This window comes from Hippocampus comes, unplaced genomic scaffold, assembly GCF_001891065.2.
Source record: "Hippocampus comes isolate QL1 unplaced genomic scaffold, H_comes_QL1_v1.1 scaffold347, whole genome shotgun sequence".
Classification (NCBI taxonomy): Eukaryota; Metazoa; Chordata; class Actinopteri; order Syngnathiformes; family Syngnathidae; genus Hippocampus; species Hippocampus comes.
In genome coordinates, this window is record NW_017805872.1 from 298248 (window position 1) to 311023 (window position 12776).

Below are 12776 nucleotides of genomic sequence, written 5' to 3' on the forward strand. Positions count from 1 at the left end.
GGGGAAAACCCCGGGACGTGGTGGGGGGGGGGGGAGCCTTTCGAAATCAACGATGCTGTGCCGCTGCCTTTTTAGATTGACTCAAGTTATTCGTTTGTAATAGTTCTTTATTCGGCCGATTTACCTTGTTTCCCAACCCATTGGAAAGCAGCGCTTGTTTTATGGCCCCAACTCTGCCATCCATCATATCAGAAGGAGCAATTATGTGACAACCTGCAGGAAAACGCGAATAACCGACTTTAATATCAATTTCAAACTGAAACGAAAAAAAACAAATCCGACTTTAATATCAATTTCAAACTGAAACAAAAAAAAAAAATCTGACATTGTATTTCTCACAATGCTGCCCAATCTGTGTGCATTTTCCTGAAAATCTGAATTATCAATGCTCTCATAACTGTTAATTTTCAATCAAGTCAGAGGACTTATGATATACACTTAATATTTATCTTTCAACAAATATCCCAAAATGGCATTAGAGAGACATTTAGAAGTGTTTTTGTTTTTTTTTGTGTGTGTGTGCACCTCAAGCATATGATAACAGAAACTTTCAAAGCTTGGGGGTGGGGGCGGCAGCGTTTACCAGCTTTGGCATAGGCTAGTGCTACTTCTGCCAGTCTCAAACAGCTAGCATCGATGTTCAGCGAACCATCTTCATTCAGGATACCTGGAAGGCAAATTTAAATACGTGGAGATTGTCAGTACATCTTACTGGGTACCGCATTGAGTCGCTAAGAACAAGCCGGCAGCCACCGGTTGAAAGCAGCATGGACTTGTCTCAACCGGTCCGTGACACAAAAAAAGGTTAGGGACCGCTGAACCAAATCACCAGAATTGCGAAACGTGGCCTTCCTGATATTTCACAGAAGTGATGTAACTCATCAAAAAAAGCTCCAGCTTCCAAAGGGCATTCTCCCAGTAACGCTGCGTCTTGTCAGTATGCACTTTGGCAAATTCCGGACTCATCTAGAGACCACTGTGTGTATTTCTTTCGTTACTAAATGGATAGCAGCAATTCTCTCCATGGATTATATGTACCGCATAAGGCTGAGGAAGGTCTATCATCAAAAAGAGACACTGACCACAATGGCCATGCGATGTGTAGGGACACAAGCAGACGTCGCATGCCACCAGCAGGTCAGGGAATAAGGATCTGATCTTCTTCACGGCCATCACGGCGGGCGTGTCGTCTGTGTCGGCCCCTGACCCTCGGTCGTCCTAAGGCACAAAAGATCAGCATGTCTGCATACGGTCTGACTTATCTTCATCTGCAGGAGGTCCGTTTTATACTGCGACTTCCACCATATATTATCCATTCATTTTACGTGTTACACTGTAGATGAACCCCCCTCACGAATATTAAACTCTTGCAAAAGTTCTCATCATTGCAGTTAATGGCCAGATGAATCAACAGCTTCACAAAAATTATCCAATTCACGTTAGTGCCAATTCCTTCCAAGCACAGTGACACTTTCAGTTGTCCTTGCCCTCTTTTTAGATTCACCGCACATACCTTTGCTATATTCGCGGGCACCCCAAAGATCAGCACACATTTCAAACCATTCTCGACAAGTGGCTGCAACATTCCTTCCAGTTTGTTCACCCCACATCTATGAAAGGGAATACATTTCAAATATATACTTTACAAATGATGCAGCATAATTGATTACACCCCTTCTAATACTGATTTCACGAACAAAGAAAAAGGGCATTATCAGACTGATGCGATTGTGATCGCGAATGGTTATTCATCTAGGTGTGCCCTGCGATTGGCTGGCAACCAGTTCAGTGTGTGCATTTGGACATAAAAATAGTAGAAAACCAAACAAACCAAATGGGTCAGTTAAACGATATGTTGCAACTGACATTGACTTAAGGCTGGGCTTCAAGAGTAAGAAAAAAAAAACCCAAAACAATTAGAAATGATATATTGTTATGGAGTTTACCACAAAGTTTCACACTGGCAATGTCACAAATTTGAGTGTAACGCATGCTCAGCTTATCTGTGTCCTGAAACAGTATTTGGTGCTCGATCCACCCTGACTTTTTTTTTATCTCAGGACAACACCCTTCACATCAGTTGGCGCTTTGCACAAATGTTGCCCCTGTGAGCATTGATGGGAAGTGCACTTTAGTCAGGAAACAATTACTACCCGGATTGTTATAATACCCCCCCCAACTCCACCCCCATTACCTGGCTTGTCCAGGTAGGCTCTTAATAGGCTCCACAGCATCAACATTGTCTCTATAGGAGTAGCAAGAAAGATGGAGTAAGACCAGGAGAAATATTTTTCATGCATTCATGTAGTTGTAGCAAATTCAAAATTCAAGTCACACACAAATTTGCCAGAAATTAGTTGAGGGAAAATTTCTGCCACTTACGTGATGAAAATTGGGTAAATGAGGTTCTCTGTTTTTATATCTGTGGCACAGGTCTGCCAGTATCTGAGTGTTGGGTGAAAGTAGCCACTGTGAATAATGGACTGTACTGGCGTCTGCATCTTTACCCTGAGAAAGGCAAATTTATTGAAATTGAGAAAGCGTGCACGAGACACCGTGAATGTCTCCACGAGTAGTCACTTCATGCAGGCCATTGTCCTTCATTACGGTTCAGTCAGCGTTAAAACTGACCAAGCATGCGTGATGCTCTTCGCCAAACAACTGTTCACACATAGCTCAAGTTGCATAATATATTTATTTCATTTGGACTTTAGAGACAATGGACCTTCGCTTTCACGTTGCTGAGTTACTTTTATATATTTTTGTAATGTGAGGGCACCTATTTATTCTAGCACTGACATTTATTTAAGCAATCAGCGGACTACATTTTGCCAACATGGATATTAGCTGCACAGTAACTGCACACAAGTGAGCTTGATGTGCACGCATGCATGCATGCATGCATGCATGCAACACGAACAATTTAAAGTAGTTGCTCCTGATGACTCACTCAATCCCCTCTCCTATATTTGGATTTATCTCTGGGCTAAGACAAACTGAAAAGAAGCATGCAAAGAAAGCGTGCGCGTGCAGCAACACGTGCCTGTGTGCGCTTGAAGGGGCGGAGTGCTTCTAAGTGGATAGCTGATTTCCCGGTTTAGGTAAGAACATTGTGACAATGGCATGCTCATAATATAAGGATCTCATACAGGCCTGCCGTCTGGCTTGAGTCGTTAAAAGAAAAAAAAAAGATTGGGATGACTCCGCTACAAGGGGATTAGATGGAAAGAGTGGTATTAGCAGCTATACTTGCTCTCATCTGGTTTTACGCCGAAACCTACTCATGCCTATTGTACAGTTGGTTCATTTGTCATGTCATTTTCACCACCGCTTTATCCCTGTTCATTTCAATTTTACAAAACTGAAAGGAAACATTTTTTGTCAGGTTTTGCATGGGTGAAATTTGGAGGACCCCAAAAAGCAGGGAACTAAATACAAGCAAAGTGACGGAACAACGAGAAACACCAAGACATTCACACATAGCTCAAGTTGCATAATATATTTATTTCATTTGGACTTTAGAGACAATGGACCTTCGCTTTCACGTTGCTGAGTTACTTTTATATATTTTTGTAATGTGAGGGCACCTATTTAATCTAGCACTGACATTTATTTAAGCAATCAGCGGATTACATACATTTTGCCAACATGGATATTAGCTGCACAGTAACTGCACACAAGTGAGCTTGATGTGCATGCATGCATGCATGCAACACGAACAATTTAATTTCGGTCGGGCTTTCTAAATGAACTTTTAAAAAAATATATTTTTATATTTCTATTGACACCGAGTCCATCACTAAGTACAACACTCCAAATGATCGATGTTATGACAAGCATTTGGATACATTTTTGACATTGTCTTACGTCGTATCGGCTGCGTTCAAGGAACAGCAGGAAAATAAAAAAAAGTAGTCACCTTGGCCAGAAAAAAAATACGTTTGAACATGTGCAAAATAAAGAAGAAGACGTCAACAAACTAATAAAACTAAAAGCGTTCAGCATATAATCAATTAAAACTGCACTCACCTGAGGAAATAAGACAGCTCAGTAGCGCGTAACAACTCCTTCAGCAGACTGACCGGTTAAGTTTCTTCTTTACATTCGACTTCAACTGCCCACACTTCGCTTGTTATCACTGCCGCCATCTAGCGACTCGGTGATAGCTAAAAAACAAAAAAAAAAACAACAATGTGCTATGTTTATGTATATGTACCTGGATAATTACATCGTGACACGTATCATATCGTTATTATTTCTTAATTGAGATAACAAATTTCAAATTTGGGCGTGATAGAACACCACGAGTGACGTAATCTGTTCGGCCACCATACTATTAAATGCCATTCTCGCGATGTTACCGCAACGGTGAGGATGATGCTAATAGCTTGTTAGCCTTGTGGATTGTCGCTTTTCCTGTTGCGCTAAATGGAAGGCAAAGTACTCGACTGCGATTAAGGTACAGTGATGTGCAGTCACATAACTAGATTTCCATACATGTCAATTCATGAGCTTCATGTAAGACGTGATTGACTGTATCATCTCTGGCTACGTGTGGTTAGCTAGCACTAGTGTTACTATTTGGGCTGACTTCAATGTTAAGCTATAGGTGTCGATGCTAATGTTTCTCTGTGTCTCAATCTGTATAGAATTGACCAGTGTTCGCTTTGTTTAACATAAGATGATTTTGCTAACTTGAAAAATGATATCTTCATAAAATAAGAAGGTGTTGGACTTCAGTCGATGTTGCTTTAGTTGGTGAAACTGTTTAAAGGCCATGTCCTCACTTTTCAATGTATGTTGACATTAATTGTCATTGTTTTCTAGGAGTGTTTCCTGACATTCAGAGACTGGGAACACTTGTCGCATCAGGTTGGATTCAAAGATGTAGTCAAAAGCGAAGTGTCTCTTTTATGAGATTCATCAACTCCTTTGACCAGACACATTTGACGAGTCTTAACTCCTCGTGGGTGACATCCACTCAGTGCTCCAGCTGTTGTCCAACAGTTCATCTCTGACTGAACATTCAGATTCCCCCACCATGTTGTTCTCTTTGCGTGAACTTCTGGTGGCTGGGGTTCGTCCCCCTGTTCGCCGCCGACGGTCTCAGCACCTACTTCACGGCCATAGTATCTATCCGGCTTTACCAGGAAAACGAGAAGCGCCTGGCGGTGCTGCGGCTGCTCTGGGTGCTGACGGTACTTAGCCTGAAGCTGGTGTGTGAGGTGCTGCTGTGCCAGAAGCTGGCGGAGCAGGAGCAAGCCAGAGACCTTTGGTTCGGCCTCATCGTCTCGCCACTGTTCATTCTTTTGCAGCTGCTGATGATACGAGCATGCCGAGTCAACTGAGGAGGTTGGATGTTCTTTAACATTGCAAGGAGCGCTTTTCATCTGCTGTTGAGAAATTGAAAACATAACAAGGTTGTGTGTTCCAGTTTGGCACCTCCTGTTTTTTTTTTTTTTTTGTGAACATATAGTACTTGTATCATGTTCCATGGATTGCACACTTTAATTTTTCTTTTGTGTCCCTGTTTCTAATTGAACCACGCTGAACAAAGACTTTCACTGTGTGTGGTTATTAGATGTACAATACTTCAAAATGTCTGCTGTATTTTGGACAAATCCCTGCCTCTGTGTTAAAGGTATGATAAGGAAAGTTTGATGTGTCCATTCCAGCAACTTTTAATATTAAAGGTTCAAGAATAGTCACATTATAAGATGCTGAACATTTGATTCGCTCCTTAAACTGAAATGCCAAGAGAGCAAGTTGTAACTCTGCAAGCCATCTTCAGGCTGGGATTTCACCCATATGTGAGTTATCCAGTGTGTATGGCGTGAGATATCTGTGTGACATAATAGTGCCGCCTCTTTGTGCAATTTGTGATATACAATAAGCTTTGAAGAAAAAAAAAAGTTGTGCTTCAAAATGCACACAACAGTGCGACTCAGTGGGATCAGGAACACGGAAAGAGCAGTTACACCAGAAATATTTTTGTCGGAATAGTTGACATGAGACCTTGTGACTCAATTTTTACTTTTTTGTCTGCTGCCCACAGGTTCACACAAATGAAAAGAATGTAAACAAAGACAACTGTCTGGTTTTCTTTTTGTTCACTGTCCCCAACATTCTGTGTTGATTTCTCTTATGTTGTTTATGTTTTGCATGGATTCAACGCCTGATTTGAAAGCAACTCCTGTGTGCAAAATGTACGTGCTATGTATATGTCAATTTGGGAAAGAACTTGACAAGATATTTATGTTGTTTTGTTATTACTGCACATTTATCTGTAAATAAGATGTAAATAAACCAATATTTAATCTATTTTTCTTTTCGAAGTAAATACTTAAAAGTAACCGGGCCAGACGGAGTCCGTTTTTTTTTGTTTTGGCCACAGGGAGGCGCTTGAGACTTGGCGGTGGGGGGGGGAAGGTGCTTGCGGTTTACTCGTGCCAAATCCCTAGTTTCACTTCCCATGAAAAATGCAATTAAGTGGTCATCGTAGGCCTCGGTTATTTGCGCAGTATTGCGTAAGAACGCCAGCGTGTATTTGCAATGAAAAGTGAAAATCAGTGTGAATACGTGTTTGATCTTTAAAGACACGTCATTTTATGTAAAGCCTATATATGTAAAAAAAAAAAAACGAGTAGACAAGAGGATGACTAATACGAACATTCTCACAAGCATCAGATGTGATGACTTGTGACTCGGATTTCCCTTTGAAGATAAACGAAATAATGATGATCTGCGCACACTTGAGTCTTTTGTCATTGCGCTCATTATGTTACAATAGGCTTGGTGATGAAAGTTTGATGAGGTACAGTAATCTCTTATGCGCAGTCCTTAGGGTGCTGATTCATACAAAACAATCCCCTTCTCAGGTCACGTGTTTTCCTCAACCAGATTATCGACAGGTGGCATCGGTGACAAAAGCCCAATGAAGGAGTACCTCCACCCAGATCTGGATTCTCCAATTCGCGAATCACTTTGTTTATATCACGCGCCTTCGGTGTTTCCATGTACTTTCTAAAGGAATATTAATATCCGAGGACAAAAACAACGAGAGCAACACACCGCACGTGCTTTGCTATCGTAAATGTGATTTAAAAAAATGCACTTCGGAACGCGTTTAATGATTTTCACTGGGAGAGGTCAGGTGAATTTGAACGCCACACCGTTTGATTGACAGGTGGCGTTGGCCCAGTTAACAATAGAAACGGGAGTGGTTTGCGCCACAGTGACGAAATGGGTGTGTCTGCAGGACCTAGCAGCCAATCAGGAAAAGACTAACAACCTGGAAGTCGCGTTCGCCGTGCTGCGGAGAGGCGGGGCGGGTGTTTTGGGGCTGTGGAAACCCAACAGAGCTACGGAAGCGGCGAGATTAGAGAAAAGAAAAAGAGGGTGGAGAGATGTGTGGGACTGCACTGTGAGCGCTACTGCAGGTACACTCGGACGCAGTTTTACGCAGCCGCACCGGGCCGCCGCGGCAAGACCGCATTGAAGCCTTCCTCTCTCCTCGACACCCCCCTTCTCTCGCGTAACCCCCGCAATGTCTGGCGGAGGAGAGGCAAGGTACGCCCGCAAGGAGACCGGACAAGAGAACCCGAGGATGCCGGCCTGGAAGCGAGAGATCTTGGAGAGGAGGAAGGCGAAGAGCGGGGCGTCTGGGGCAGCCGCTACCGCGGAGAATGGCGCAGGTGGGAGTCCGAAACGCAGTAACGGGGAGCAAACGATTAACGGCGGCACCGGTGGCGTGCCTAACCGAGACGACGCACACGTCGGGCGGAACTATTCCATCGCGGCGGCCAGTCAGCACTTCGCCAACAACAAAGACTCGAGACCGGTGGCCGCGGAGGGCACGGCAAGAAGTCACGTTGACGGACAGGAGAGCTTGGTACTCCAGGAGAGTCTGGGCCCGCTGGAGGAGAACCCGTTCATCAAGCTGGAGAAGGAGCGGCGGAAGCGCCAGGACCGGGAAAACGCCACTCGTCCGATCCAGCACATTTTGGAGCTTTACGGTAACGTTCCTGGCATACGGACTATCAGAGCAGAGAATATTCTCATCATCGAGTCGGATCCTGATTACGCTCATGACGGCGAAGAAGATAAAAGTCCCATTTGGCAACAAAACGGTTATAGCTCAGTGAATGATCTCTTGGACAGGAGAGGGAATGCTGTTACTGAGATAAGAGCCAAGGAAGTGGTCATTTATGACACCACGTTGAGTAAGAGCGAGGAGAATTTGAGCACCCTCGGTCACCCAAACCACCGAGACCCATCATACGAGACGGGTGAGGGTCAAGGGATGGTGAGCCGAATCCTGCAGAAGTTTGACTCCAACTACGGGAAGCTGCAGAAAAAGTCTCACAGCACAGAGAACCTGTTGGACCTCGATGGAAGTGCAGGCAGAAGGCAGAGGACCCGGGTCAAGCCACAGCTGGATCTGATGCCAAAGCCCAAAACGGACTCTGTCAAAACCCTGGGCAGCAGGCAGGCATCATCGCCCGTCCTCCAGAGTTCTCTCAAAGCAAAACCGCATTCTCCCGTACTTGAGACGGGCAGCCCGCAGCACAACGTTGAATCCTCGAATCAGGTGTTCTCCTTCCGCCAGCGGCTTGAAGAGAATGGCGAACGCGCGACATCCGTCACGCCGAGAGATGAACCAGACAAGGCGCGCGAGGTGACCCCGGAGGTGTCCCTCAACTCCAAGGTGCCATCATCAACGCAGAGCCATTACTCCCTTTCATCTAAAGTGGTGCACACATCGCCTGACTTTGAGATCCGTCCGTCCCCAAAGCCTGATCTCGCCCAAATACCCGACCGAGACACTCAGGCACGGGCCCTGGCAAATCTGCGCCTCCAGTCCAAAAACTCCTTCATGGTGATTCCCAAGCGGCATCTTGCAGCCTCACTTGAAAGTGGCCAAACGGCGCCGCCCATTGCAGCTGAATCGCCCCCTTCTCACAAAGTGGCAGAGCGGCCCGTGTCAGGATTGCCGTCTTCTCACACATCCGCACCCGCTCTAATGCTCCAAAAACTGAAGGACGCAAAAAAGGGAAAGGAAGTGGTGCGGCCAGTCTACCCGTTTGCTTCCGTTGCCACATCTCCTACGTCGCCTGTGCCCTCACAGAATCAGTCTCCGTCTCCAACCACCCTTTCTCCACCTGCCTTGGCTTCACCTCCCTCTTCTCCAGCCGTCCCATCATCACCCACTTTCTCTCCCCGTGCCCTCTCACCGGAACCTTCGCCCGCGTCCCCGACTGACATCGCTCCTCCTGCAGAATATCTCCCCGTCACAAACATTGACGATATCGATGCGGAATCTCCACATCGGGCCTCTGCGCACAGCCCCAGGACGTCAAGAAGGAAGGGTAACACCTTTACTGTGGTGCCTAAACGTCGGGCGGAGGCCGAGGGCAAGGCCAGTTCCCCCGAACCCCAGCAGGATCCCTCAAGCGACGTGTCACCGGGGTCCACGCCCCCTCAGGCCCCGTTCACTCAGCTGGGCTCCCTGCTCAAGAAACGCTACCCTGCTGTGGAGGAGATTGAGGTCATCGGTGGCTACCTTTCCCTCGGAAAGTCCTGCCTCTCCAAGACGGGCACCCTGGGCAAGAAGGTATGATAGCCTAAAATGTAAACAATAGGAAAGGGCAACAAGTAAGAAATTATCCCTGTCGTTGAAATACACCGAAGGGCTGAAGGATTTTGAATTTTTTTTTTCCCCACCCTCAATATTGCAATTGCAATTTAATATGCAATTGTGTTTTTGAAGGTCGCCTTCCCATGTCTCCCCCCCCTCCCCAAATGCAAGCAATAAATTAACATATAAAAATATTTTGTTGTTTTCGGTAGATATAAAAGCAAATTAACCATGAATTAGTATGAAAGACAGTTTGTCTACTTAAATGTCAGTCCTTAACGTATGAAACATTTTGACTCGCAATCTCTCACAAAAAATGTCACAAAATTCCACCAAACAAATGTGGTGTAAATTTAAGTCATAAATTGGATGATAACAATAATGCAAACAAATCTAAATCTAGACCCGACATCATTAAATATATAAAATATACATCATAATATAAATAATAACGCCTACTGACAACCGTTTTTTTTTTCTCTCTCTCCCAAGTGCAGCCTTTGCAATTTGAAAACTGCATTCTACACCATATCAATGTTGTTCAACTTGTTTTTCAATTCGATTAATTGTTCAGCCCAATACAAACAGCATTTCCCTGCAGCTGGAACAGCTATTAAAAATAATCGATATAATCCTCTTATAGGTAGTTATTAAAGTTTCATTTGCTCCAAGTTTAAAGCAGGGTGCCACACAGGGAGTTACGCTTGTCGCTCTTAGATCATCCCTGCGCAACACGTCCTCCGGTTGCTCAGGGTTGTGCCGACAAATTTCAAATCTTCACTTCCCACACTTGACTTGCCCTTTGCCGCAGAGTGTAGAAAGGTGTGTCCTCACCAGCCACACGTAGCATTTTTTATTTATTTTTTTTGGCTCGGGGCCCTACAAAAGCTGGCTGCGCAATCTCATTAAAGCACGGTTCTTCTTTCAGCGAGCAGAGAGCATTCAGGCAGAAAGACGGCAGAAGAAGCCGTGCTGAAGAGCGAACACTGAGATATGCATGACAATACAACACAATACATCTTTATTTAGAGAGCTCTTTCACAACGGCCGCAGCTGTAACAAAGCGCTTGACGGAACAGTTGAAGACAAGATAACAAAATAATCGAACACGACACCTAATATACAGCATGGACAGTCATGTAATCGTAACCGCTGTTCCTGCATACGCCTTGTTGTTTGAAGCTGTTGTAGATGAAAGAGGAGAGAGTCAAAATGCCCTTTCACCAGTGGATCGGAGACGTCATGCTCAAAGCGGGCTTGACGCCCCACACGTCGGCTACGAGCTAAGTTTGAAAGTAAACAAGAAGCCGTCGCGTCCGTTGATGGAAAGAAAAAAAAAGAAATTGGTTCACCTGTAAATCCGCTTCGATTCCAAGCGCCAAATACGCATCCGCGCTCCGCGCCGACGCTCCTCTCTCCTCATCCTCGGCTCGGAGCAGCCATTTATCCAGCCGCGCCAATGCAGACTAGACTGTCCAACAGTGCCGACATCTCAGGTGAACAAAAAGGGCTGTCAAAAATGCTGCCCATTACAGGCGCAAATGAAGGACAACAAACTCCATATAACAAAACAAAAGACAAAAACAATAAAAAAAAAAAAAACAGAGAAGAGCTCTCGCAGATAGTGGCCGACGACGGCAGCATCTTGATCGTCGGCAGCATCTTGAAACCTCTGACTGATAATGCATCATAATTAGACGATCGCAAAGTCTGCTTCTTGTCTGGCGAGAAGCATGTGAGCAATTGGCTCCATATTATGTCTAGACGACAATAAATTGCAATTGATGGGTTGTTACAGGAGTTGATGATTATCAGACAGGTGCGTCTCTCAATCAGCCTGCGTGTCAAGCATTTTTTTCGTTCTCTGTCACTCAGATCTGTCTTTGAGCTCAGCGTTTCATGGTGAGGAAGGGCGATGTAAGCATGGGAATACGGGTTGAAGTTTAGTCGTGACCCCTCAGTCTCTACATCACTGCGTTGCCATCTCAAATGGCCATTTTTATTTATTTTTTTTTTAAACACAAGCAACATACAATTTGGAGAGGGCTTTAATAAAGTTACATCACTCTACCGGGCGTCTCAGCCTCTCAGACGCTGACCCGCTTTCGCGTTTCTTTGACCTGGCATGCTGTAATCCGCCGCTTTCCAATGCCAGTTTCTTACAAGCAGGGGAATGCGGTAAAGGCAGCCCTTCCACTTGTTTCTGAATCTATTTTGGAATGGTCTCACATGGAAAGCGTTGTGCTTCAATCCAGTTTGATCACCTTGCAACAATTCTCGGCTACAAATCGGAACTTTACAATGGAAGAGATTGGTGCGAGGTTGCCATAATTTACACATTTAGACCTCATGTGTTAAACAGGCAGTGCGATACGAAAACATAGTTCTCTCATTGTCACACTTTCTCTCCCTGTTGACTCACTTGTCCTCTTGGTCAAGTTCCCCCCCCCCCAATCCTTTTCTTTTGTGGGCTGGACTGCACAAGTAATTACAAAAGCATCAAGGGCTCCCTTTGACCAGTATAATTTGTGTGGAATTTTTGTTCATTGCGGCCTCTGCGTTGAAGCAGCCACTGAACGTTGCCTCAGCTGAGGGCTTTGGGTTGGGTTGGGTTTTTCCAGCAAAACCAACCTTTTTTATTTTTTTTTAACTTTTTTTTTTTTTAATGAGGCTTAAAAAGAATGTTCCACATATTATGGCTTTACTAAAGAAGAACATAAGCTCTTCCCGTACATTTTCCAGAATTTATGTTGGTCCACATATTGCATCCAGCCCCTGCTGTACGCCTCTCGTCTGAAGCAAATTGAGCCGTCTGTCTGGGATGCTGGCCCAGCTCGCGATGTCTCGCTTTTTGATCCACGCCCCTCCACAGGCCCCCACCCTGCTTTCGTTCTTTTTCTTCGCAGTAGGAGCCTGTCCCCTGGCTTCAAGCTCCCTGTGATCTTCTTTTTATTGGAAAGGGAAGCTATGTAGGTCAAGTGCAGCTTCTTGAACATCAGCATGCTTGCGTTTGCATAAAATCAACTTGGGCTTTCCGGTGAAATTTAGATGGCGGGATTGAGTCACTTTCCATCTGCCTATTATTGATTGGATGGGGCTCAGGGCTTTTTTTTTTTTTTTTTTTTAATTTACCACAGTT

The 12776-nt window shown here is 44.8% G+C and overlaps 3 protein-coding genes across 5 annotated transcripts in view; 2 read left to right on the plus strand and 1 right to left on the minus strand.

Annotated features, from left to right (window-relative positions):
* Window positions 1–43: 43 nt before the first annotated feature.
* On the minus strand, window positions 44–4122 carry LOC109527083 (delta-aminolevulinic acid dehydratase-like). Of its 3 annotated transcripts, none has more exons than XM_019888775.1 (7): window positions 4030–4122; window positions 2383–2508; window positions 2195–2245; window positions 1514–1610; window positions 1083–1218; window positions 584–667; window positions 44–213 (listed from the first exon to the last, which is right to left on the minus strand). In XM_019888775.1, exons 2-7 carry the CDS (start codon window positions 2499–2501, stop codon window positions 47–49), a joined length of 654 nt encoding a protein of 217 aa, XP_019744334.1. In that variant the 5' UTR covers window positions 2502–2508; window positions 4030–4122; the 3' UTR covers window positions 44–46. The 3 variants fall into 3 exon arrangements, with proteins under 3 accessions (XP_019744334.1, XP_019744333.1, XP_019744335.1); XM_019888774.1 differs by lacking the exon at window positions 4030–4122 and adding an exon at window positions 3920–4010; XM_019888776.1 differs by lacking the exon at window positions 4030–4122 and adding an exon at window positions 3868–3965.
* Window positions 4123–5060: 938 nt separating this feature from the next.
* Window positions 5061–6422, plus strand: tmem203 (transmembrane protein 203; the record flags this gene model as incomplete). Its single annotated transcript, XM_019888745.1, has 1 exon — window positions 5061–6422. A coding segment is annotated over one exon (288 nt), but the record flags the coding sequence as incomplete, so codon positions are not given.
* Window positions 6423–6817: 395 nt separating this feature from the next.
* The window catches only part of tprn (taperin), a 31453-nt gene continuing 25494 nt past the window's right edge, over window positions 6818–12776 (plus strand). Inside the window, exon 1 of the mRNA XM_019888771.1 lies at window positions 6818–9613. Within this exon, the coding sequence (XP_019744330.1) occupies window positions 7547–9613 (2067 nt within the window). The 5' untranslated portion in view covers window positions 6818–7546. The remainder of the gene's footprint in view (window positions 9614–12776) is intronic.